The sequence below is a fragment of the Hyaena hyaena genome, unplaced genomic scaffold (genome assembly GCF_003009895.1).
Source record: "Hyaena hyaena isolate Hyena2069 unplaced genomic scaffold, ASM300989v1 scaffold_223, whole genome shotgun sequence".
NCBI lineage: Eukaryota > Metazoa > Chordata > Mammalia > Carnivora > Hyaenidae > Hyaena > Hyaena hyaena.
Window position 1 is genome coordinate 766,652 of NW_024080856.1, and position 25,809 is coordinate 792,460.

General features: G+C 36.5%; 1 protein-coding gene across 1 annotated transcript in view; it reads right to left on the reverse strand.

The window, feature by feature from the left end:
* Window positions 1–25,809, reverse strand: part of GRM7 (glutamate metabotropic receptor 7) — an 898,068-nt gene that overhangs the window by 448,982 nt on the left and 423,277 nt on the right. Inside the window, exon 3 of the mRNA XM_039243211.1 lies at window positions 4,834–4,975. Within this exon, the coding sequence (XP_039099142.1) occupies window positions 4,834–4,975 (142 nt within the window). The remainder of the gene's footprint in view (window positions 1–4,833; window positions 4,976–25,809) is intronic.

Below are 25,809 nucleotides of genomic sequence, written 5' to 3' on the forward strand. Positions count from 1 at the left end.
CCTGTCTACACCCCTCCCCAGCTTGCACACTCTCAAAAATAAATAAACACTTAAATAAATTAATTAAATAAATAGATAAATAAATAAATAAGAAGCTATGCCTTACCTTCCCAACTACTAATTAAGTATGAAGAATGAGAACATATTTTAGGCATGTAACACAAAATGTTTTCCTTTAATTTAGGCTTTACTAGAAAGTTATTGAAGTGCATGTTCCAGTAAAATGAGGTAAGAAGCTATAAATGTAAATAAGTGACAGGAGATTTTCTTAACATGATATAGACTAGTGTAGAATAAAATATAAAGATGGAGATTTTAGAAGGGAAGTGTCCAGGAAAAATAATGGAACTCACAGATTATCTTTCACATGAATATATGGGAAAGATGTTAGACCTATGACATTAGTAAGAAAAAAACAAATAAAAATTATAATATGAATGCTTTGAAAAACTAAAGGTTTTCCAAAAAAACTCATATCATAGAAAAAAGATTTGATGCCATGGTACATGGCACATAATATTTATATAATCATAATAATGCACCTACTGGTTTCTGTTAAATGAAAATCTGATAGAATAATATTGAGAGAATAAGAAGGGTATAAGTGAGCCAAATTCTACCGAACATAAGAGGAGTTAATAGATAATATTCAAACTATTAAGTTTCAAACTATTAAGTCCAAAATTGTGGTATCATTACATTATGCAGATGTGCCTAATACAGGAAGAAATAGCTTAAAGAATTAAAATAACTGCTCAAAGAGACCTTAACCAGAGAGTCTGAAGGGACTAAACACTGCTGTTTGTATCAAAGGGTTTCACTTATATTTTTAATTCTTTATATGTGTTTTTCATTTTAATAAAAAACAAAATTATTTGTATTCATGACCTAGAGATACTATTTTTACTAATCTATGCAAAGGAAATCTCAAAAACGCTGACAAAAGTGTATGTACATTACTGCAGACAACCAAAGTGCAGAGCAATGGGGTATTGTCTAAACAAATAAAGTGCATCCAAAGGATGGAGTAGAAGACAATTAAAAATATACTTAGTTTGGGGAAAAAAAAGTGAATATCTTTAGATTTACACAAGCACATGTTAAAAAAGAAAAATCAATGAAAAAACCTGCAAAAAATATTCAAGTTATATATAATTAAAGCTGGCTAAACTTTGCCAGTATATGTGTATATATACATAGTTAGAAGTATAGGGTCATCTGAAAGCATGGAAAAATAAGGATATTGTTAACAATGTATTATTAACAGTCCATTGAGAAGGCACTGCTGAGGTTGAAGAGGGTGCAAAGGTAGGCAGAAGCCAAGTAAAACAAGAAAAGACAAAAATATATAAATGCAAAAAAGTAGATGTTCACTTTAATATAAATGTAAAATTGTGGGCTTGTTAAGATAAATAGGAGGAAACCATTTAAAAATTTTTACAGTATCAAAAGTGAAATGTGAATTAGAAACAGTGAGAGATAAAAAGTGAGAGATTCTTTTGGGGAAAATCTGTGTGTGTTTGGGAACAAGTGATGGTAAAGATTAAACCAGAATTTTATTCTATCTCCGATTATTGGGATTGCACATTTTATAGGAGATTATTTAAAATCATTGTTTGTGATTAATCTCTCTAAACTTTATCTTTTCTAGACAATCAGGGGGGAAAGTAAATGTAAGGATTCCTTTTAATAAAGACAACAACAACAAAAGCTTTTCCACGTTTTCCAGTAGATGTACAATAGTCATGTATTACTTTTATAATCAGAAAAAAGTGTTTCAGAAAAAGGATCTACTCTTGTCTAAAATTCAAATTATCAGTGCCCATGACTTACTTAGCATTTATTTTAGCTTTAAAATCTAGATATTACTGTCTTCTCACTCCTATTCTCTGACAAAGTATTTTAAGTCCATGTTCTAAGAAATCTCAAAATTACCCATTTACAGTGTAAATCTTCTAAAAGAAGAAATAACATAATATTGTGAGTTAACAGTACTCTTCAGACATTAGTGTATTTGAGATCATGTTTTGGAAGAAACATATATGCACTAAATTTTATTGCTGTGCTCAAAAACTATTTCTGCTATCACTGCTATGAATCACATTATATAATAATATTCAGCCTAAAAACAAACCCCAAAGCAAAAATAATGAGCATATTTACTGAGTGGATTGTATGCATTTTTACATCCCAAATTGAAACCTCAGTAACCTACAAGTCAAGAGTACTATAATGAATTAGTCACCATAGCTATTTGCAGTAATTTTTATGTGACATGTACAATGTACTTAGAAATAAACACAAAGCCACACCATATCAATATATTATATACTTTGAAAATGTGTAAGATATATATGAAAAAGATTTATGAGACAATTAAGAAGATCAATAGAGATGAGAGAAATAAGGAAAAAAAAAGAAAACACAAGAATAATATTATGAAAACAAAATCTTTTAAATAATTACCACAAGAAGTTTAGAAGAAAATGATCTAAGAGCAACACATCAGAATTTTGTAAGAAGATAAGCAATACATTTAAGGGATAGCCAGACATAGTCTCATAGAGAAGGGCATGTTTGAGACAGAATTTAAAAATTGACCATTTCAACAGGTAGAGAAGGAGAGAGGAAAAAAAAAAATACCATCAATAAAGGTCATGAGGAGAAGCAATTAGAACTGTTGGAGGACCAGATCCATGCATTTTGGGTGTCAAAGTGGATGAGTGGGGTTGAGGTCTAAATGTTAAATTAGGACCACATTTTCAAGCATTGTGAAGTTCAGATAGAGAAGCTTATCTTTAAATTAGTATATAGTATGTGTTAGTATAGTGAATTCATTCATTCATTTATTTGGTACTATTTCTTGAACATTTATTATGTAACAAATACCATGATATGGGCTGAGGGTACAGAAGGAAGTTCAAAGAGATATCCCCTCTGCCCCTGAAATGCTCACAGACTAGTGGAGAAGGTGGACACTAATCTAACGATCAAGCGATGCAAAATATGATTAGTGACATGAACTATGATTAATTTGCCAAAGCTGCATCGTTCGAGACATCTTCCCTCAGAAAGCCATACTAGAGATGGCACTGGAATGAGAAAATAAGGAAGGAAAAACATTCTAGGCGGGTAGAAGAGAACACGCCAAGACTAGGGAGTCAGGAAACACAAAACGTGAAGGAGCAGGGAATGAAATGAGACTGGAAAGGTAGGATGAGGCTGGATCACCACAAAAAGAGCTTAAAAGGATTTTCATTTTATTGATGGAGAACTGAGGCCTCAGAAATTAAGAAGCAGGATGGCGGCGACAGTGGGGAGACTTCCCAAGGTGATATAGTGGTCATTAAAGTTTCAAAACACCTCAGGGATCTCAACTTCAGGTTTAATACACTTTCCATTTAATAATCCTGCCACCCTAGATCAGAACTTAATACTGGGAAAGTGATGGATGGATGCAGGGCAACATTTAGGGTGTGTGTGGAGACAGAGGCATAAAATTGAAAGGCTGGCAGTGATGACAGTGCAGTAATCCAAGTAGGATGCAATAGTGTCCTGAGCCCTTAAGCTTCACTTTAATAAAATTCATATTGGGACACATCTTTGTTCTCGAAACTTCTTTTCTAGGGATTTATGTTAAAAACACTTATAAATATACAAAATAATATAATTGCATATATATATTTGTATTGTATTAGTATCATATATCCATCTAATACATGATATGTATATATTAATATTATAAATGTGTATATTTATATTTGTGTGCACAGATTTGTGGAAAAGGAAGTTTATTGCAGCATTATTTATAATTGCAAAATCCTGTAATCAAATGTCAATCAATAAGGGAGCATTTAGGTAAATTATAGTATGGATATAAGATGCAATTCTGCACAGCTATTAAAAAGACTAGATAGGTACTTACATTCGTAGATATCCATGATAAAATAGTAAGTAAAGGCTAGGAGGGAACAGAACAAGATGTACATACTGTATGCCACCATTGTGTAAAAATATACAGACTCTGTTTAGAAGAGTATACAAAAAACTGGTCATCAGGCATTGCAGCTGAAGAGGAGAACTTGGTAGCTAGGCACAGGATGAATGGAACCTTTTTGTTAAATCTGGATTTGTAAAATATTTTTAAGCAAGTGTAATTACTGTGTATTCTAAATAAAAAAATATTCTGGACCAAGGTGGTAGTGGTCAGAGAAGAAATCAGGCAGGGCACATTTGTGTCTTAGAAACATATTCTGGGCACATTATGTTCTAGAAACAAAGGTTAGCTCTAATTAGCTTGACTAAGAATATAAGGAATGAGAAAAAAAAATGGCAAGTCAAGATCCCAATTGGATTTTTACCCCAAGGAGAATCAAGATAAGAAAAGAGAGAAAGAGATGGCCTGGAGATGTAGAGGTAGACAAGCTTGGTTTGAAACATACTGAGTGTTACGCAGTAGTAATATAGCCAGAATTATAAGACATTTCCTGTTTTACATTAAGAGGAACAATTCTTTGGATAAAAGTCTGTTACATTTGGATATATTTTTAAGAAAAGAACCTCTGAAAGGTCCAGTGATTTTCTCTTTTTACAAGTAATTGAATACATTTATTTTGCTAACAGAGGGGGAAGACATGACAGGAACACACTGCTGCTTCCATGGTTCGCTATCACTATGTGCGTAGGGGAGAAAGCACGTACAGACTTTCCCACTGTGTAATTATAGATTTGCTTCTGTGCTATCTTTTCCCCTTTCTTTGCCAGTATCCTAATCTTTCTGTCTCCTAAAGTTGCAGCATGCATATTAATCAGTTACATCAGTATCATCCTTACTTTATATCCTCATCGTTGGCAAAAATCACGACGGCCCTGGAGTTGGGGGTGTCCAGGAGCTGTTTGATAATTCTATCAAAGTCAATGGTTCTGTCTTTGCGCTCTTGGGGGATTCTCACAGACTGTGCAATGCAGAGCCCACCTGTTTAAGAAAAGAAAGCAGAGCGTCAATAAAGTTCCCTCAGAGATACCAAAGGAACAAGAGTAAGTAGCTGGGGAGGAAAACACTTTGAATTCTGAGTACACAGCACTTCCTTGGTGATGCTGTTGAATGAGGACGGCTGAAGATATTGTGTGAAGTCCTGAGCTGTTGTTCACACTAGGTGCATCATCCATGATATTGCACAGCCTGATTTTCTTAGTACAGCACTGGCAAATGCCCAGGTACACCAATGATACTGATCCTGGGGAGACAGATTTAGGTTGACAAACTGAGTTGGGGAAGGTCTTTAAAATGAATGTGATACACTACAAGAACACTAAAATCAATAAATTATAATAAAAATGTACTGAAACAGGTAAAGCTCAGGTTAATTTTTGTGACTTTCCTGGTGTTTGCATTCCCAAGATTGTTTTTTCACCTTCATTTCCATCCCAGCTTTGAAAGGTCAGCCAATGGAATAAATCTAAAATTAAAACAGCGTCAACAAGAACACCATCTACTATAAATCATAGTAATATACTTTTACTGACCACATACTATGTGCCCAACCTTCAAATATGTGTTTTACATATGTTACCCCATCTTAAAAAGTGTATAAGGTAGTTGGTATTATGCATTTTTTTTTAAATGTTTTATTTATTTCTAGGAGAGAGAGAGAGAGAGAGCGTGAGCAGGGGAGGGTCAGAGAGAGAGGGAGTCGTAGACTGAAACAGGCTCCAGGCTCTGAGCTGGCAGTCAGCACAGAGCCCGACGCGGGGCTCGAACCCACGAACCGCGAGTACATGACCTAAGGGAAAGTCGGACGCTTAACCGACTAAGCCACCCAGGCGCCCCGCATTTTTTTTATTAGAAGGAAGGGGTATTAAATAAAAGAATAGGTTTGTTTATTCCAGATTTCTCAGAGCTTTTATGACATTAATTATCATGAATTTCAACATGGAAATATGCAGCAGTTTCCTAAGCAAGTAATACACTACTCACAACCCCACCTCTTGCTCCTGGACATAGTATTTTATAAAACACACTTTAGGGTCACCTGGGTGGCTCAGTTGGTTAGGGGTCTGATTTTGGCTCAGGTCATGATCTCATGGTTCGTGGGTTTGAGCCCCGTGTTGGGTTCTGTGCTGGCAGCTAGCTCAGAGCTTGGAGCCTGCTTCTGATTCTGTCTATCTCTCTCTCTCTCTGATCCTCCCCTGCTCACACTCTCTCTTTCAGAAATAAATAAAACATTAATTTTTTTAAAAAAACATAAAACACACTTTAAGAAAGGCTGGTATGAGGCACCTGGGTGGTTCACTCAGTAAAGCGGCTGACTTTGGCTCAGGTCATGATCTCACTGTTAATGAGTTCAAGCCCCGTCTTGGGCTCTAGGGATCTCACCTAGAGCCTGCTTCAGATTCTGTCTCTACCTCTTCTCTACCCCTCCCCTGCTCATGTTCTATCTCTCTCTCTCTCTCTCTCTCTCAAAAAAATAAATAAAAATTGAAAAAAAAATTTAAAAAGAAAGGCTGGTATATGGGGCACCTGGGTGGCTCGGTTGGATAAGCGTCTTAATTCTTCGTCTTAGCTCAGATCATAATCTCATGGTTTTATGAGTTTGACTCCTACATCAGGCTCACACTGGCAACAAAGAGCCTGCTTAGGATTCTCTCTCCGTCCCTTTCTCTCTCTGTCCCTCCTGTCTCTCCTGTACTCATGCTATCCCTGTCTCTCACAAAAATGAATAAATAAACTTAAAAAAAAAGAAAGGCTGGTACAGGTGAAAGAGGTAGAGAGAATATTTGGAGGAAAAGCATCAAAGGCCATTCAATGGACAAAAGATCTAGAGATGAAGACAAGAGGAAAAACTTGTTCTTGTAATGTGCTTGGGAGATATCTATTATTAAGCTTATATCCTGAGCATGGATGACTGACTGGATGATACTAGGCTTTCACAAACATAACAAATATGAACTCCCATCCAAAACTGAACCTCCATTACACTTTCATCCCAATCAGTGTTAGTTCTCTACAAGTGGCTCTTAATTTTCAGTGTGCATAAGGTTACCAAAGGTCCATTTTCAAAATGTAGAGTTTCAACAACACCATCAACCAACTTGACCTAATTGACATTTATAGAACAATCCAGAGGACAACGGAACAGTATACATTCTTTTCTAGTGTAGGTGGAGCATGCATTAAGCTGGACCATATTCTGGGCCATTAAAAAACAACAGCAACAAAACAAATTTAAAAGAATGGAAATAATACGAAGTGTTATCAGACCTAACGGAAACTAGAAATCAATAACACTTGGAAATTAAACAAGACATTTCTTTTTTTTTTTAATTTTTTTTTTTATTTTTTTACAAATAGTTTATTGTCAAATTAGTTTCCACATAACACCCAGTGCTCATCCCCACAAGTGCCCTCCTCCATGCCCATCCCTTCTCCCCCCCACATCCATCAGTCCTCAGTTTTTGTCAGCATTCAAGAGTCTCTCATGGTTTGCCTCTCTCCCTTTCCCCCATTTCCCCCCTTCTTCTCCCGGTTGGTTCTCACACCATGCACAAAAATAAACTCAAAATGGATAAACAAGACACTTCTAAATAACTCATGGGTCAAAAAGGATTTAAAATATTTAAAACTAAATGAAAATGAAAGTGGGACATATCAAAATGTATAGACTGCAACTAGAGCGGTATTTAGTAGAAAATTTGTAATCATCAAATGGCTTATGTTAGAAAAGAGGAAATATTGAAAATAACAACTGAAGCCTCCATTTAAGAAATAAGGGGTGGGGAAGAGCTAAATAACTAGTCCCCCAAAAGCAGAAATATGTAATAAAAGAGCAAAATCAATGAAACTGAAATCCGGAAAAATAAGAGAAAATTTTAAAAAATTAAAAAAATCAAAATCTGCTTATTTGGAAAGATTAATAAATATGGTAAATCTCTAGTCAAAGCTGACCAAAAATAAATAAATCACAAATTACTTTATCAGGAATAAAAGAAGGGCTAACCTTCCTGACTGATCCTACAGGTAGCAAAAGGTAGTAAGGGAATATTATAAACAATTTTATGCCAATAAACTTAGCAACTTAATGAAATAGATGAATCCCTTGAAAGACACAAACTATCAACAGTGAATGTGGAATATATAATCTGAATAGTTCTAAATATATTAAAAATAACTGAATTCATATGCATGCACACATACAAACTTCCAAAAAGAAAGATCCCACCTCACATAGTTTCACTGATGAATTCTACCAAACATTTAAGGAAGAAATAAAACATGATCTATACAATCTTTTACTGAAAATCGAAGAGAGAAAATAACTCATTTCTTAAGGTTAGTATTATCCTAATTCCCAAACCAAATGAAGATATCATTTTAGAAAAGACTAATACCATTCATGAACATAGTTGCAAAACTCCTAAAAAGTACTAACAAAATAAATCCAGCAATTTATAAAAAATGGTACTGTATCATAAGTAAGTGGATTTCATCTAAGGATTGGAAAGCTGGTTCATTATTTGAAAATCAATCATTATAATTTATATGTTATCCAATTAAATAAGATAGGCCATATGATCACCTTAATACATGTGGAAAAAGCACCAAATAAAATTCAATATGCATTCATCATAAAACTGTAAACTAGGATTAGATGAGAACTTCCTAAGACTAATAACAGGTATGTACTAAGGCCTACAACAAGCATCATGCTTAATAGTAAGAAATGACAAGGCAATGTTTTCTTATTCAAGATTGAATTGCATGTCCTTGTCAGAGGAATAAGTGGGAAAAAAATAAAAGAAACAAAAGGCTCAGCATAACATGGCCAGATTTCAAAATAAGTCAGGCAGAGAAGGACAACTACCATATGTTTGCATGTATAGGAGAATTAGGAGGAACTTAATGGAGGACGGTGGGGAAAAAGAAGAGGGGAAACGGGGGGAGAGGGAGGGAGGGAAACCATGAGAGAATCTTGAATGTTGAGAACAAACTGAAGACTGATGGGTATGGGGGTGAGGGGAAGGGGGGTGATGGGCATGGAGGAGGGCACTTGTGGGGATGAGCACTGGGTGTTGTATGGAAACCAACATGACAATAAACTATTAAAAAAAAAGAAAATTAAAAAAGAAACAAAAGGCATATAGTTTACAAAAGAAAAAATAAAATTGTCTCTATTTGCAGATGACATAAATGTCTATGTAGAATCTTCTAGAACTAAAGGATGAGTTAACCAAAGTTGTGGAATAGAAACTCAAAACACAAAGGTCATATGTCTACATATGAGCAATAAGTAATTATAATTTTAAATTAAAATAATGCCATTAACAATATCAAAAAATGTGATGCTTATGTATAAATCTTAAAAAATATATGTACAGGAGCTATATTCTGAAAACTATAAAACATGGCTGAAAGAAATTTAAAAAATCATTTCAATAAAGTTCCCAATTGTATCTATAGATTCACTGCAATCTCACTCCAAATCTCAGCAAGCATTTTAAAATACAGTAAAACCATCGTTTGTGAGCATAGTTCATTTCAGAAAAATGTTTGTAGTCCAAAGCACTTGTTTATCAAACCGAATCTCAAGAACCATTGACTCAGTTGTGGTCATGTGACATTTGGCATCATATACTACTCGTATTGCAAGACATCACTCGTTTATCAAGTTAAAATTTATTAGAAATGTTTGCTTCTCTTGCAGAACACTCACAGAACAAATTACTAGCAATCCAAGCTTTTACTGTATATATCAATAGCTAATTCTAACATTTATACGGAAAATCAAAGAACTAGAATAGTCAAAACAACTGAAAAAGAGGAACAAAATTAGTGAACTTCATAAATTCAAGACTTACTATCAATCCCAAGCTACAGTAATCAAGATGGTGAGAGGGTGGAAAAAAGATAGACAATTAGATCAGTGGAACAGAAAAGAGGTCCAGAAATAGATCAATACAAATATAGTCAAGTGATTGTTGGCAAAGATGCAAAGGCAATTAGTGAAAAAAGGCTTCTTTTTTCAACAAATGATGATGAAACCAATGAATATTCATATACAGAAATAATGACTCAACATATACTTCATACTACATATAAAAATTACATTTAGGGGCATCTGGGTGGCTCAGTCGTTAAGTATCCAACTCTATTCTGGCTCAGGTTATGGTGTCACGGTTTCATGAGTTCAAACCCCGCTTTGGGCTCTGTGCTGACAGCACAGAGTCTTCTTGGGATTTGCTCTCTTCCTCCCTCTCTCTGCCCTTCCCCCACTCACTGGTGTGTGCACACTGTATCTCAAAATGAGTAAATAAATAAACTTTAAAAATTAACTTCAAATGGATGATAGACCTAAGTCTAAAATATGAAACTAAAAAACCTTTCAGATGGAGACAAAGGGAAATCTGTAATGGTCTTAGGTTTTACAGAGAGTTTTTGGATATGACAACAAAATCTCAAACTGTAAGAAAAAAAGATAAATCAAATTTTATGCAACCTTAAAACATTTGTTGTATGAAAGACAGTATTAAGAAAATGAAAGCTCAAGCCTGAGACTGGGAGATAATCATATATCTTATAAAGGACTTACATATAGAATATATAAAGTGCTGAAACTCAGCAGTAAAAAAAGAAAAGTAAAAATGGACATAAAATCTACAAAGACATACACACAAAATAGATGGTAAATAAGTACAGGAAAAGATTAGTCATTAGGGAAATATAATTAAAACCACAATGATATACCACTGTAATAAAAGCTTTCAAAAAACTCAGCAATATCAAATTCTGGAGAAGATTCAAAGCAATAGGAATGTCTGCTCTTTGCTGGCAGGAGTGTACAATGTACAGCCACTTTGGAAACCAGTGTGGCATCCCAAAATGTTAAATATAGAGATAACATATCAAGCAGCAGTTAGTTCCAATCCTAGGGATTTATCCAGATGAATTAAAAGCTTGTGCTCACACAGACGTGCACACAAATGTTTACAGTAACTTTATTCGTAATCACTAGAACTGGAAACAACTAAGACATCTGTCAACAGGTGACCAGATCAACAAACAGGTACACCCGTACAACTGAATCCTGCTCAGCAAGAGAAAGGAACTTCTGATTCATGGATGAGCATGAATAAATTTGAAAAGCACTTTGCTAAGAAGGGATACTGTATTTTGTCAAGTGCTTTTTCTGCGTCTATCGATAAGATCATATGATTTTTCTATTTTGTTAATGTGGTGTATCCCATTAGTTAATTTGCGAATATTGAACCAGCTGTGTAACCCAGGAATCAATCCCACTTGATCATGGTGGATAATTCTGTTGAATTCGATTTGCAAGTATCTTGTTGAGGATTTTTGCATCCGTATTCATCAAGGATATTGGCCTGTAGTTCTCGTTTTTTTTTGCTGGGTCTCTGTCTGATTTGGGAATCAAAGTGATGCTGGCTTTGTAGAATGAGTCCAGAAGTTTTTCTTCCATTTTTATTTTTTGGAATGGCTTGAGAAGAATGGGTATTAACTCTGATTAAAATGTCTGGTAGAATTCCCCAGGGAAGCCATGTGGCCCAGGGCTCTTATTTGTTGGGAGATTTTTGATAACTGATTCAATTTCTTCACTAGTAATGAGTCTGTTCAGATTTTCTATCTCTTCCTGTGTGAATTTTGGTAGTGCGTGTGTGTTTAGGAATTTGTCCTTTCTTCTAGGTTGTCCAGTTTCTTGGCATATAATTTTTTCATAGTATTCCCTGATAATTGCTTGTATTTCAGAGGGGTTGGTTGTAATAAATCCATTTTTAATCATAATTTTTTCTATTTGGGTGCTCTTTTCTTTTTGAGAAGCCTGTCTAGAAGTTTGTCAATTTTGTTTATTTTTTCAAAAAACCAACTCTTGGTTTCATTGATCTGCTCAACTGGTTTTCTTTTTTATTCAATATGTTTATTTCTGCCCTAGTTTTTTTTTTTTTAATTATTTCTCTTCTCCTAATGGGTTTAGGGTGTTCTTGTTGCTCTCCTTCTAGTTCCTTTAGGAGCACTGTTAGATTTTGTACTTATGCTTTTTCTAGTTTCTTGAAATATGCCTGGAGTGCAATGTACTTTCCTCTTAGAACTGCCTTTGCTGCATCCCAGAGTTTGGATTGTTATATTTTCACTTCCATTTGCTTCCATATATTTTTAAATTTCTTCTCTAATGGCCTGGTTGGCCCATTCATTCTTTAGTAGGGTGTTCTTTAACCTCCATGTTTATGGAGGCTTCCCAGACTTTCTCCAGTGGTTGATTTCAAGTTTCATAGCATTGTGATCTGAAAGTGTGCATGGTATGATCTCAATTCTTTTATATTTCTTGAGGGATGCTTTATGACCCAGTATGTGATCTATCTTGGAAAATGTGCCACGCGCACTTGAGAAGAAAGTGAATTCCGTAGCCTCAGGATGTAGAGTTCTAAATACATCTTTCATATCCATCTGTTCCAATGTGTCATTCAAGTCCATTGTTTCTTTAATGATTTTCTGTCTAGTTGATCTATTCATTGCTCTAAGTAGAGCATTAAAGTCCCCTGCTATTAGCATGTTCTTGCCCATAAGATTGTTTCTGTTTGTGATTAATTCTTTTATATATTTGGCTGCTTCCAAATTTGGTGCGTAGACATTTATAACTGTTAGCTCTTCCTGATGGGAAGATGCTGTAATTATTATATAATGCCCTTCTTCATCCCTTGTTCCTGCCTTTACATTAAAATCCAGTTTGTCTGATATAAGTATGGCTCCTCCAGCTTTCTTTTGACTTCCAGTAGCATGACAGATATTTCTCCATCCCCTTACTTTCAAACTGAAGGTGTCCTCATGTCTAAAATGAATTTCTTGTGGACAGAAAATTGATGGATTTTATTTTTTTTAAATCCATTCTGCTACCTTATGTCTTTTGATTGGAGCATTTAGTCCATTTACATTCAGTGTTATTATTGAAAAATATGAGTTTAGAGTCACTGTGTTCTCTGTAGGATTCCTGCTTGTAGTGGTGTCTCTGGTACGTTGTGTTCCTTGCAACATTTCCCTCATAGAATTCCCCTCACTTTTTCTTATAGGGCTGGTTTAGTGGTGATGAATTCTTTCAACTTTGCTTATTTAGGAAGACCTTTATCTCTCCTTCTATTTTGAATGAAAGGCCTGCTGGATAAAGGATTCTTGGATGCATATTTTTTCTGTTCATCGTATTGAAGATTTCCTGCCATTCCTTTCTGGCCTGCCAAATTTCAGAAGATTGGTCTGTGACTACTCTGATAGATCTCCCTTTGTATGTTAGGACCCTTTTATCCCTAGCTGCTTTCAGAATTCTCTTAATCTTTATTTTTTGCCAGTTTCACTATGATATGTCATGCAGAAGATTGATTCAAGTTATGTCTGAGGGGAGTTCTCTATGCCTCTTGGATTTCAATGTCTGTTTCCTTCCCCAGATTGGGGAAGTTCTCAGCTATAATTTGTTCAAGTACCTTTCAGCGCCTTTCCCTCTCTCTTCCTCTTCTGGAATTCCTATGATATGTATATTGTTTCATTTGATTGTATCACTAGTTCTTTAATTCTCATTTTGTGCTCTTGGATCAAATTATCTTTTTTTTGGCTTCCTCTTTAAAAGTTGGGATAGAAAAAACTTACTTAACCATCATAAAAGCCATTTATGAGAAGCCCACAGCTATTATCCTCAGTGGGGAAAAACTGAGACCTTTCCCCCTTAGATCAGGAACACAACAGAAATGTCCACTCACGCCACTTTTGTTTAACATAGTGCTGGGAGTCTTAGCATCAGCAATCAGACAACAAAAGGAAATAAAAGGCATCAGAATTGGCAAACAAGAAGTTAAACTTTCACTTTTTGCAGATGACATGATTCTCTACATAGATAACCCAACAGAGTCCACCAGAAGCCTACTAGAACTGATCCAAGAGTTTAGCAAAGTTTCAGGGAAATCGGTTGCATTTTTATACACCAACAATGAAGCAACAGAAAGAGAAATCAATAAACTGATCCCATTTACAATTGCAAAAAAAAAAATACCATAAAATACTTAGGAATAAATCTAATCAAAGATACAAGAGATCTGTATGATGAAAACTATAGAAAATTTATGAAGGAAATTGAAGAAGACACTAAGAAATGGACAAACATTCCATGTTCATGAATCAGAAGAATAAATATTGATAAAATGTTATTACTACCCAAAGCAATCTACACATTCAATGAATTCCCAATCAAAATTGCACCATCATTCTTCTCAAAGCTAGAACAAACTATCCTAAAATGTGTATGGAACCACAAAAGACTTCGAATAGCCAAAGTAATATTGAAGAAAAAAACCAAAACGGGAAGCATCACAATCCCAGACTTTAGCCTCTACTACAAAGTTGTAATCATCAAGACAGTATGGTATTGGCACAAAAACAGACAAATAGACCAATGGAATAGAATAGGGAACTCAGAATTGGACCCACAAATGTTTGGCCAACTAATCTTTGACAAAGCAGGAAAGAGTATCCAATGGAAAAAGACCACCTCTTTAATAGATGGTACTGGGAGAACTGGACAGCAACGTGATCTAGAATGAAACTAGATCACTCTCTTACACAATACACAAAAATAAACTCAAAATGAATAAAGGATCTAAATATGAGACAGGAAACTATCAAAACCCTAAAGGAGAAGCAGGAAGCAACCTCCTTGACCTCAACCGTAGCAATTTCTTACTTGACACATCCCAAAAGGCAAGGGAATCAAGAGCAAAAATGAACTATTGGGATCTCATCAAAATAAAAAGCTTCTGCACGGCAAAGGAAACAATCAATAAAACTAATAGGCAACCGATAGAATGGGAAAAGATAGTTGCAAATGACATATTGGATAAAGGACTAGTATCCAAAATCTATAAGGAAGTCACCAAATTCCACACCTGAAAAACAAATAATCTAGTGAAGAAATGGACAGAAAACATGAACAGACACTTCTCCAAAGAAGACATCCAGATGGCCAACAGACACATGAAACGATGCTCAGTGTCCCTCATCATCAGGGAAATACAAATCAAACCACACTAAGAAACCACCTCACGCCCATCAGAGTGGCGAAAATGAACAAATCAGAAGACTATAGATGCTGGCGAGGATGTGGAGAAACGGGCACCCTCCTACACTGTTGGTGGGAATGTTAACGGGTGCAGCCCCTCTGGAAAGCAGCGTGGAGGTTCCTCAAAAAATGAACAATAAAACTCCCCTATGACCCAGCAGTAGCGCTGCTAGAAATTTACCCAAGGGATAAAGGAGTGCTGATGCATAGGGGCACATGGACCCCAATGTTCATTGCAGCACTCTCAACAATAGCCAAAACATGGAAAGAGCCTAAGTGTCCATCAACTGAAAAATGGATCAAGAAGATGTGGTTTATCTATACAATGGAATACTACATGGCAATGAGAAAGAATGAAATCTGGCCATTTGTAGCAACATGGATGGAACTAAAGAGTGTTATGCTGAATGAAATAAGTCAGAGAAAGACAGATACCATATATTTTCACTTATAAGTGGAACAGAAGAAACTTAACAGAGGACCATAGGGGAGGAGAAAGGGAAAAATAGTTGGAGAGAGAGAAGGAGGCAAACCATGAGAGACTCTTGAATACTGAGAACAAACTGAGGGCTGATGGGGTTGACGGATAGGGAAAGGGGGGTGATGGGCATGGAGGAGGGCACTTGTTGGGATGAGCACTGGGTATTATATGGAAACCAACTTGACAATAAAGTATGAAAGAAAAAAAAAAGCAAAACCATAGAGGTGGAAAGAAATCCGTGGATGCCAAGGGTTGGAAGGAGGCATTAAGTACAAAGTGAGCCCACAAGGGAATTTGGGGGTAATGGAAATGTTCTGCACAGTTCTGTGAATGTAGACACATGATTCCACACACTTGTCAAAACCTTAAGAGCAACACACCATAATAATGCAAGATTAAAAATAAATCAACCAGGATATCAGGTGATCCTAGAATGGAATGCCGCTGTGACAAATGAATCTAATTGTAATACTAATATCGGAGGCAATTTTACTGATTGCGATGAGTAGAAAATAAGTTGGCCTAAGTAAATAACTTTTAAAAATTGCATTTTGACTAGAAACTCCAAAGCTAGAGAGTCAAAGAACTGAACATAAAATGGTATTCTGATCTGTGTAGTTTTCACAGGGATATGAGTTAGCAATTCTGGAGCTGCTTTCCACACTTGAGTTGAGTTGAACAAAACAGTAAATAAACTGTAGATAATGGGAACCAGGTTTCACACTGCTGAAGAATTTATGCATAAGCAGAAAAGGCAGGGTAGAATGAACCATGTGATGCTAGAAAGAGTCAGAAATATCAGCATAAAGTCATGTTTTAGAGGGAGAGAAAGAGAGATATGCTTTATACATGATTAGTATACATACATATGTATCTTAGCACTGTCCACTGAAAGAGCCTAGAGGCAGTGACACCCCAAAGCAAACAGCTCATCTACTACCCAGTTGTTTGTTTGGAAATATCATCTTTCAACAAAAAGAAACAGGGCTCTTTGAAGAAATGGCTGATTCTAAGGCTGGGGCAGGGGACATACAAGATGAAACTATGGTCAGGAAGTAAGAAATACACAAAGGCAAAGAAAAAATTATGGGGTTATGTCAACAAGACACAGAAGCTAACTAAAAATGTGTCCAGTGAACAAAGCTAGAACAATATTAACAACAAAATAAGGAACAAGTTTATTAAATAATTATCCAAAGAATACAATACACATTGATGAACCAATACTGAAATAAAAAAGACTAAGTAAATAAGTAAGAAAGAAGGAATGAATTTCCTGTACAGAACAATTCCAAGTAATAAATGTAGAAGGAGTGAGAGAAATGGAATATCACCATTAGAACATTATAGTAATATTTGTTGCACATCAGAGCCACTGATAGATGCTAATGGTAGTGTGGGAGACACTGAACATTTATACAGCTTAAAAGTATTTCCCTCAAAATATTTACTAATTATTCTAGTGGTTTGAACATATGCCTACAACTTCTTTGACACTCTTCCTTCTAATTAAGGTTGTATTTAGTGACTTCTAAAGAATATATAAAAGAAGAAAGAGTAACTTAGGAGTGGAGAACGCTGGCAGACACTCCTTTAACTGGATCACTAAGTGAACATCATTAATGATAATTCATGTTGATTTCATGCACCCCCTGACAGGATGTGATGATAAGGACACCCCATTCATGTTTCATTCTTACCCCAAATCCATAACATTCATCTAATCATGAGAAAGTATCATAAAAATCCAAATTGAAGGACATTCTACAAAATACCTGACTTAGGCTCTTTGAAACTGTAAAGGTCAAGAAATAAGACTGAGAAACTGCAAACTGGATTGGATCCTGGGACAGAAGAACACTCATGTAAAAACTAGTGGAATCTGAATAAAATCTGTATTGAAGTAGTATTTTTCCATTGTTAAATTCTCAGTTTTGATTAATGCACACTGGCTGTTTAAGATATTAAACATATTTAAAGATATTTGGGGTAACCTGGAAAAAGGTATATCAGAATTCTATCTTTGTAACTCCTCTGTAAATCTAGAATTATTTTTAAAAATGTACATTTATGTGTGCATATATATGTATACATCTATCTACCTACCTATCATCTACTTAGGTAATCTACCTAGCCCAGATCTGGCCTCCAGTGAATGCTTATTTAGTCAGTAGTAGAGCGGGCCCAGGAATCTGAATTTTTAGCAAGAGCGTTAGGTCAGTGATCCTTAGATATTAGTTCACTTGGAGGACTTGATAAAACACTCATTTCTGGCCCCACTTTAAGAGAATCTCATTCAGTGGGTTTAGTAAAGCTTATGAATTTGCATTTCTAACAACTTTCCAAGTGATTCTGGTGCTGCTTGTCTAAGGACCACACTTTGAGACCACTGCTCTAGCTGATACGTATGCAGGTGGCTATGGGAGCATATTTTGAGAAGCATTCACTTGGGCTCTCCAAATTGGTTGTAGCCAGCTCAGGTAGAAGTAGCCTACTTGCATACATATTTTAGTCAAACTTTTAAAGAGAGCTCTTAGGAGGATGAGTTAGGGAGAAGGAAGGAAGGGATGGATCATTATGCATGGTTATAGGGTTTACAATGATGCAGAGAGAGAAAAACAGGAGAAATATCCCTGAGAATGTGGACCACAATCTCCGTGCCATAATTCCTCCAACTCTGGAAAACATCATGGAGTATGGAGAAATGAAACCATCTGCAAACTGTCCTGGGGTTGCTGGGGAGAAGAAATGGCTACTTTACCACCTTCTCAGCAGGAGAAGAGGAATAATTCTGGATGGAAACCCAGCTTCCCATTAGGATTCAATTACAGCTGAGTGATTAAGCAAATGAGAGCAAACTCCATTTGGCGATGTGATTAGTGGAGGGGCGGTCTGCACTCACGGATTTAGGGCTCTCCCAGTACACACTGGAGGAATCCATGCATGGAGTTTTGTGATTACAAAAGCGAGACGGCTGCCCCCTCTCATAGAAAACTGCCCACAGGTGTGCAAAATCAACACAACAGAAGAGAGAAATTGGCTATTAACATGTTAATGGGAATGAACATGCTCATAAAGCTAAAATCTTAAAAAAAGAAAGAAGTTTGGAAAACAAAGGATGAGAAATAAACAAGCTGTTTTGATCTTCTGCTCTTGGATGTCTTTACTGGTAACTCCTAAAAAGACAGACACTTCATTTTTCTCACTTCTGTAAGAGAATGTAACAGGTTGAAAAATTTATGTGTGTTGTACATAGATGACTTCATCTCAAGCATTCAGTTCAAAGTGTGTCATGTTAGAAGTGTGTCATTGTGAGAAAGTAATGCAAGTCTTAGTTCTATTCCAACAAGGAATGGAATGGCCTACATACAAGCACATACATGCCAACACACACTCGAGGTGCCCAGGTATCATTTAGCTCATTTCTCAGTAATGGGGGGTAACTTAGGACACTACATTCTCCTCTGACACATATCCATATTTCCATCCTACACTGCTGCCCTATTGAATGCTAACATTCTCTCAGCATGTTTGTGTTGTTGTGTCTGTGTCTCAGAGACATTGTTTGTGTCTCAGCTTAGACCTTCAGAGTGAATTCAACTTGCCTGCTGCTACATTTCTGATGTTATTTGGTCACCAAGGTATATGAGTAACCTATCAAAAGCATAAGAATCTCGCTTTTGAGGGGCATTTCATATGCATATGAAAACTAAATGGAGTTTTATGGTGCAGGATGTCACTGCAGCTGCCAAATGATTTTTCACTTTTGTGGGGAGATAAAAAAAGGAAAAACTGAACAGCATCATCATAAATGTTGCAAATGAAGAGGCATGACACAGATAGGGTAACTCCATTCATGACATATCAATTTTGAGTAAGAAAGCCCTCTAACCCACTGAGGTGATAGAAAGAATTTCAGAGTCCCAGAAATCAATCTGCTTCTCAATTTGAAGCTAAAAACAGGTCAGTTTTCTGTCTGCCCATGATAGCTAGTAACCTGCAACAGCAAGAAGAACCACAGAAGTTACACCACAAATTGTTTCCATTAAAAATACTTTTCCCTCTTAAATGAGAATGGATAGTTTTTCATCTAATCAGCAGAAGCAATAGAAAACCATTTGAAGTTTGCAGCTCAATCCTGTCAGAGGTTATACATGATACAGTTTTACTGATGATTTGCTCTATTATTTAGGTATGCCAATTCAATTTTGTAAATATTTACTGAGACTCTTATGTGAAAGTCTCTCTAGGATTTGTTAAAGGAATATGATATGAAAGCATAAGGAGCCTGAGAATTAACCTTATCTAATTCCCCATTCTGAATGGGGAAACTGAGGTCCAGAGGATTTAATTGTAGTAGAAGTATTGGCAATTTCTGAGTTCTGTCTATGTGTCAGATACCATTCTAAGTGCTTTATGTCATTGACACAGTCCATGGCCATACAGCCTTATAAGGCAGGTATGTTAACATCTTCATTTGGACAGGAGGAAACAGAGCATTATGAAGTTAAGTAACTCACCCCAGATCATAAATTTAACAGCAGGGAAGTATTAGGATTTTTGTCTTCCTATTCTTCACACTAAGTGATGACACAACACTCTTGTTCTCATATACTTCACACACTGAGATAAGAGTAGGAAAATCTTGTATAAGCAAAATTTTTAAAAAAGGGTTGACATAACACATCTTGTTAGATAAATCACCAAAGGCTTTATGAAAGAACTTTAGTCTTAATGGGTTGTTTCACATCTGTGGAGGACATCAATGGAAAAATACATAATGAAGGGAAGAGAGAGATCAAATTGGAAATGTCATTTTGGATAATATTGTCCAATTCTCCATTACCCGTTTTTTTTTTTTTCTATGCTGATAGATACCTGGTGCTAAGGGAAATGAACTATCCATTCCCAAGGAACAAACCATCATTGATCACCATCAGAGGGGCCATTTCTATTTTCAAATCTTCAGCATCTTTTCCAAGTAGGAATGACCCTGTTATTCATCAAACAGACAGTAATTTTCTGGGGACAGTTCAGGAAAACTAAAACTGGGGTGGGGGGCTGTAGGGAAGGAGGGAGTGAGAGGGTGAGAGACAGAGGAGGGGGAGGGAGGAAGAGGGAGAGGGAGAAAGACCTTACCCCTCCTCCAGCATTCTGGATGTTATGTGTGGAGATTTTATTGTTTTATTACCAGCAGTAAGTTTTATGTTATTTGCAATTAAACATATTCCTACTTTATCCCTGTCTTCCAAAAATTCTCATTGCAGTAAAGAAGAGGTAGAAAATTCCTGAGGGTGAAAGATTTTTAAGGAAGCATAAAAAGCAGAAGAGGGACCAAGGATCACCACTGCATAGGGAAGGTGAGGAAAAGGGGCTGATTGGCAGCTCCATGGATCTGTGGACAAGATAGTTGGATAGGAGAGTGAGACAAAGTGAAAGAGTAAGGAGTCACATGGAAACTGGAAACAGTACCCAGGATTAGAGGAGGGATGAGCAAAGATTTTGGTGATGGAGGCATATTTGTTAGAAGCCTGGGAGTTAGGACCTCAGAGTTCTTAATTTTCTTAGCCAGCAACTCTCTACTTAATCATTGACTTATGTTTGTCATTTTCTGAATTGAGAAGGGAGAGGAAGGAAAGGAGAAAGGCAGGAAATAAGGACAGATTAACATCCCAAGAAAATGTTCAGCTCCCAAAATATAATTAACATTTTGGGAAGCATGGAGAGATGAGCTTACCTGCAGCAAAATATAATAAATTTAATGGGTGAGGCTAGGGTTGTGTGGTACAAGACTTTGTAACAAGAAAGTAGAGACTTGCACAAGACATGTTCTGTTTATGCCCTGCCAATGAGGAAAAGAAAAGAGTTCATGCACTGTCTACACATACTCGTACAAGGTCACTCCGTTACATATACTGGCCAAGAAATTTCAGACAGCAAGTATCCGTTAAACATGTTCAGGAATTTCAGTGGTGTCATTTTGCCTGAGAAAATTTTGCATCATACTTTGGAAGACACTGAAGCTTGAAGCAATCTTGAACAGAACCATATATATTCTAGCTTATTTGATTTTAGAACCTAAGAACTGAAATAACACTTCACAAACCATCCCATGGTAAAGATGGTGAAAATGGTGGAGAGAGGGGAGTCAACATGGTGGAGAAGTGGGGGGACCCAAAGTTCCCTCATCTCAAAAACACAGCAAGTATTGAGGCTAGAAGACTTCGAATTCTAAGAATCTGAGCTACAATGATAGAAACATCTCTAGGAGCCCACAGGGACAACCTGGTGGGCTATAGGTGCATGATTGTGAACTAGGAGAGATAAAATGGGCAGCATAGACATGGAGGGGAGGGACACCCTTCTGTGGAGAAAAAAAAAGGTAGAGAAAGAGAGGTTGGGAAGTATAGGACTGAATTTGGATAAGAGAAAAACCACAGACCAGGGAATGGAAAAAGTGGACAAAGAATTTCTATCTCATTCTAGGGTTGCAGGGCTTTCTCCAGACCGGGGCCTGTCACCCTGTTTGGGTGCCTGGGGAGGAGGGAGAACCAGCTTTACACTCTGTAGCCAGCATAAAGGCATAGTCAGAGAGCAATCCTCTCCCTTGAGTGCTGTGGAAAAAAGGCATATAGCCTCCAAGGACAAAAGACTCTGCAGGCACCTGCCAGCCAGAGGTCTTTTTTGGCTGGCTTGGTGGAGTGGCACTATCCCAGAACCTGGGTACATGGAGTGAGACCCTTTAAGACATTAGGGTTTAAATCCCAGACAAGGGCCTGGGAGGTACAAGAGACTATGGTGTGGAACAAAACTGGCCCACTTGCACCCACATGATACTGTGAGGGTGGCCTGAACAGAGTGGTTTGGGACCCCTGGTCCAGTGGGGAGAGACTGAACCATCACCATTTTTCTCCCCATCACCAACAAGGTGGGGCTTCAGTGAAGAGACAATAGGCCCACAGTGGAGGCAGGGCTGCCTACACCAAACCATGCCCTTCTGCATCTGGTAACTGCATATCTACTGAAGCAATACTGACACTAGCTGAACCAGACAGCCCTTCCTCCAGACATTGCAGCCACCAGTTCCAAGGCACCATTGGGTATTGGTCCAGCAGTTTTTCATTTTCTGACTTAATTCTTGGTCAATTCTTATATATGTATGTATTACATATATATTGGTTGTCTTCTTCCTTTTATTTCTCTTATTCATTCCCTTCCCTATTCTGATTATTCTGGTTTTTGGTTTGTTTATGCAGACATTGTTAATCTATTATTTTTACACCTCTTCTGTATCTCTTTTTTCTTTATTTTCCTCTCTGTCTCTCTCTGGATTTAAGCCATATAGTTTCTCAGGTTGTCTAAATTTCTTTTTCCCCACCCATCATTTCTCTCTTTGTATGAAATAAGGCTTCTTCCACTACCCCCTAATTGAAAAAAATTTTCCAGGGTTACATCATTGAACAAATCAAAGCACACCTGGTGGAACACCCAAACCACCACTATGAGTAGGAAGATAAAGCAACCAGAGTCACAACAACAGAGAGCACACAACACACTCCAAAAACACCTTCTGAAGAGCCAGACACTGGACAGTGTGTGACCCCTTTTTAATATAATAGTACTCGCAGGTGTAGGACATATAATAAGCTATTAAAACACACAAGGGACAGAAAACTAGCCAAAATGATGAAATGGAAGAATTCTACTCAAAAGAAATTCCAGGAAGAAATGATAGCTCAAGAAATGCTCAAAACAGATATAAACAATATATCTGAGCAAGAACTTGGAATAGTAGTCACAAGATTAATCTTTGGGCTTGAATAAAGCATAGATATAGTAGAGAATCTATTGCTTGAGAGATCAACGAACTAAGAAATAGTCACAACGAATTAAGAAATGCTATATATGAGGTGCAAAATACGCTAGATGCAGTGACAGCAAGGATGGAGGAAGCAGAGGGGAGAATAAGTAAAACAGAATATAAAATTATGGAAAAAAATGAAGCCAATAAAAAGAGAAGAAAATAGTAAACCATGAGGAGAGAATTAGAGAATTAAGTGATTCAATGAAACATAATAATATCCCTATCATAGGAGTTCAAGAAGAATAAGAAAGGGTCAGAAAGCTATTTGAACAAATTATAGCTGAGAACTTCCCTAATTTGGGGAAGGAGGCAGACATCCAAACCCAGGAGGCACAGAGAACTCCGTTCAGATTTAACAATAATAGGTCTTCTCCACGGCATATAATAGTGAAACAGGCAAAATACAAAGATAAAGAGAATTCCGAAAGCAGCTAGGGACAAACAGGCCTTAATATACAAGGGTAGACAAATAAGGGTAGTAGCAGACCTCTCCACTGAAACTTGGCAGGCCAGAAAGGAGTGGCAGGAAATATTCAATGTTGTGAATAGGAAAAATATGCACCCAAGAATCCTTTATCCAGCAAAGCTGTCATTCAGAATAGGAGAGATAAAGATTCTCCCAGACAAACAAAAAGTGAAGGAGTTCATGACCACTAAACTAGTCCTGCAAGAGATTCTAATGGAGACTCTGAGTGGAATGCTGCAAAGACTACAAAGGACCAGGGAATCACCACAAGCATAAAACTTACAGATAACACAATGACACTCAATCCATATCTTTTAATAATAACTCTGAATGTAAATGACGAAATGCTTCAATAAAAATATATAGGGTGTCAGAATGGATTAAAACGAACAAACAAACAAGATCCATCTATATGCTGTCTACACAACACTCATTTTAGGCCTGAGGACATCTTCAGATTGAAAGTGAGGAAGTGGAGAACCATCTATTACACTGCTGGAAGTCAAAAGAAAGCTGGAGTAGCCATACTTATATCAGACAAACTAGATTTTAAACTAAAGGCTCTAACAAAAGATGAATAAGGGCATTATATCAGCTATGGGGTCTATCCATTAAAGAGGAGCTAACAATTGCAAATGTTTATGGCTCCAACTTGAATCTCCCAAATATATAAATCAATCACAAACATAAGCAATCTTATTGATAAGAATATGGTAATTGCAGGGGAAGTTACTATGTCACTTACAGCAATGGACAGATCATTTAGGCAGAAAATCAACAAAGAACAATGCATTGCCTTGAGGGATACATTGTACCATATGGACTTAACAGATATATTCAGGATTTCTCATTCAAAAGCAGCAGAATATATATTCTTCTTGAGTGTACTGGAACATTCTCCAAGAGAGATCACATACTGGGTCACAAAACAGCCCTCAATAAATAAATAGAATTGGGATCATACCATGCATATTTTCAAATCACAAGGCTATGAAACTTGAAATCAACCACAAGAAACAATTTGGAAAGCCTCCAAATGCATGAAAGTTAAAAAACATTCTACTAAGGAATGAATGAGTTAACCAGGCTATTAAAGAAGAAATTTAAAAATATATGGAAACAAATTAAAATGAAAACATGATAGTCCAAACTCTTTGGGATGCAGCAAAGGCAGTCCTAAGAGGATAATACATTGCAGTCCAGGCCTAGCTCAAGAAACAAGAAAAATCCCAAGTACAAAACCTAACCACACACCTAAAGGAACTAGAAGCAGAACAGCAAAGAAACTCTAAAGCCAGCAGAAAAAGAGAAATAATAGAGTAGAAATAAACAATACAGAATCCCAAAAAAACAAAATAAAACAAAACAAAAAATGGTAGAAGAGATCAATGAGTCTAAGAGCTGATATTTTGAAAAATAAATAAAATAAACTCCTAGCCAGACTTCTCAAAAAAAGAGAACCCAAACAGTTAAAATCATGAATGGAAGAGAAGAGATCACAACCAACAACAAAAAAATACAAACAATTATTAGAAAATACTATGAAAAATTGTGTGCCAACAGTTATATGCCAAAACTATATGCCAGGACAGTCTGGAAGAAATGGACAAATTCCTAGATACCCACATACTACCAAACCTCAAACAGGAATAAATAGAAAATCTGAACAGACCCATAAGTAGTGAAGAAATTGAATCAGTTATTGCCAACCAATACGATTCCTGGGTCAGATGGTTTCCCAGGGGACTTCTACCAGACATTTAAAGCACAGTTAATATCTATCCTTCTCAATGCTGCTCCAAAAAATAGAAACAGAAGGAAAACTTCTGAACTTCTATAAAGCCAGAATTACCTTGATTCCCAAACCATACAGAGACCCCACTAAAAAGGA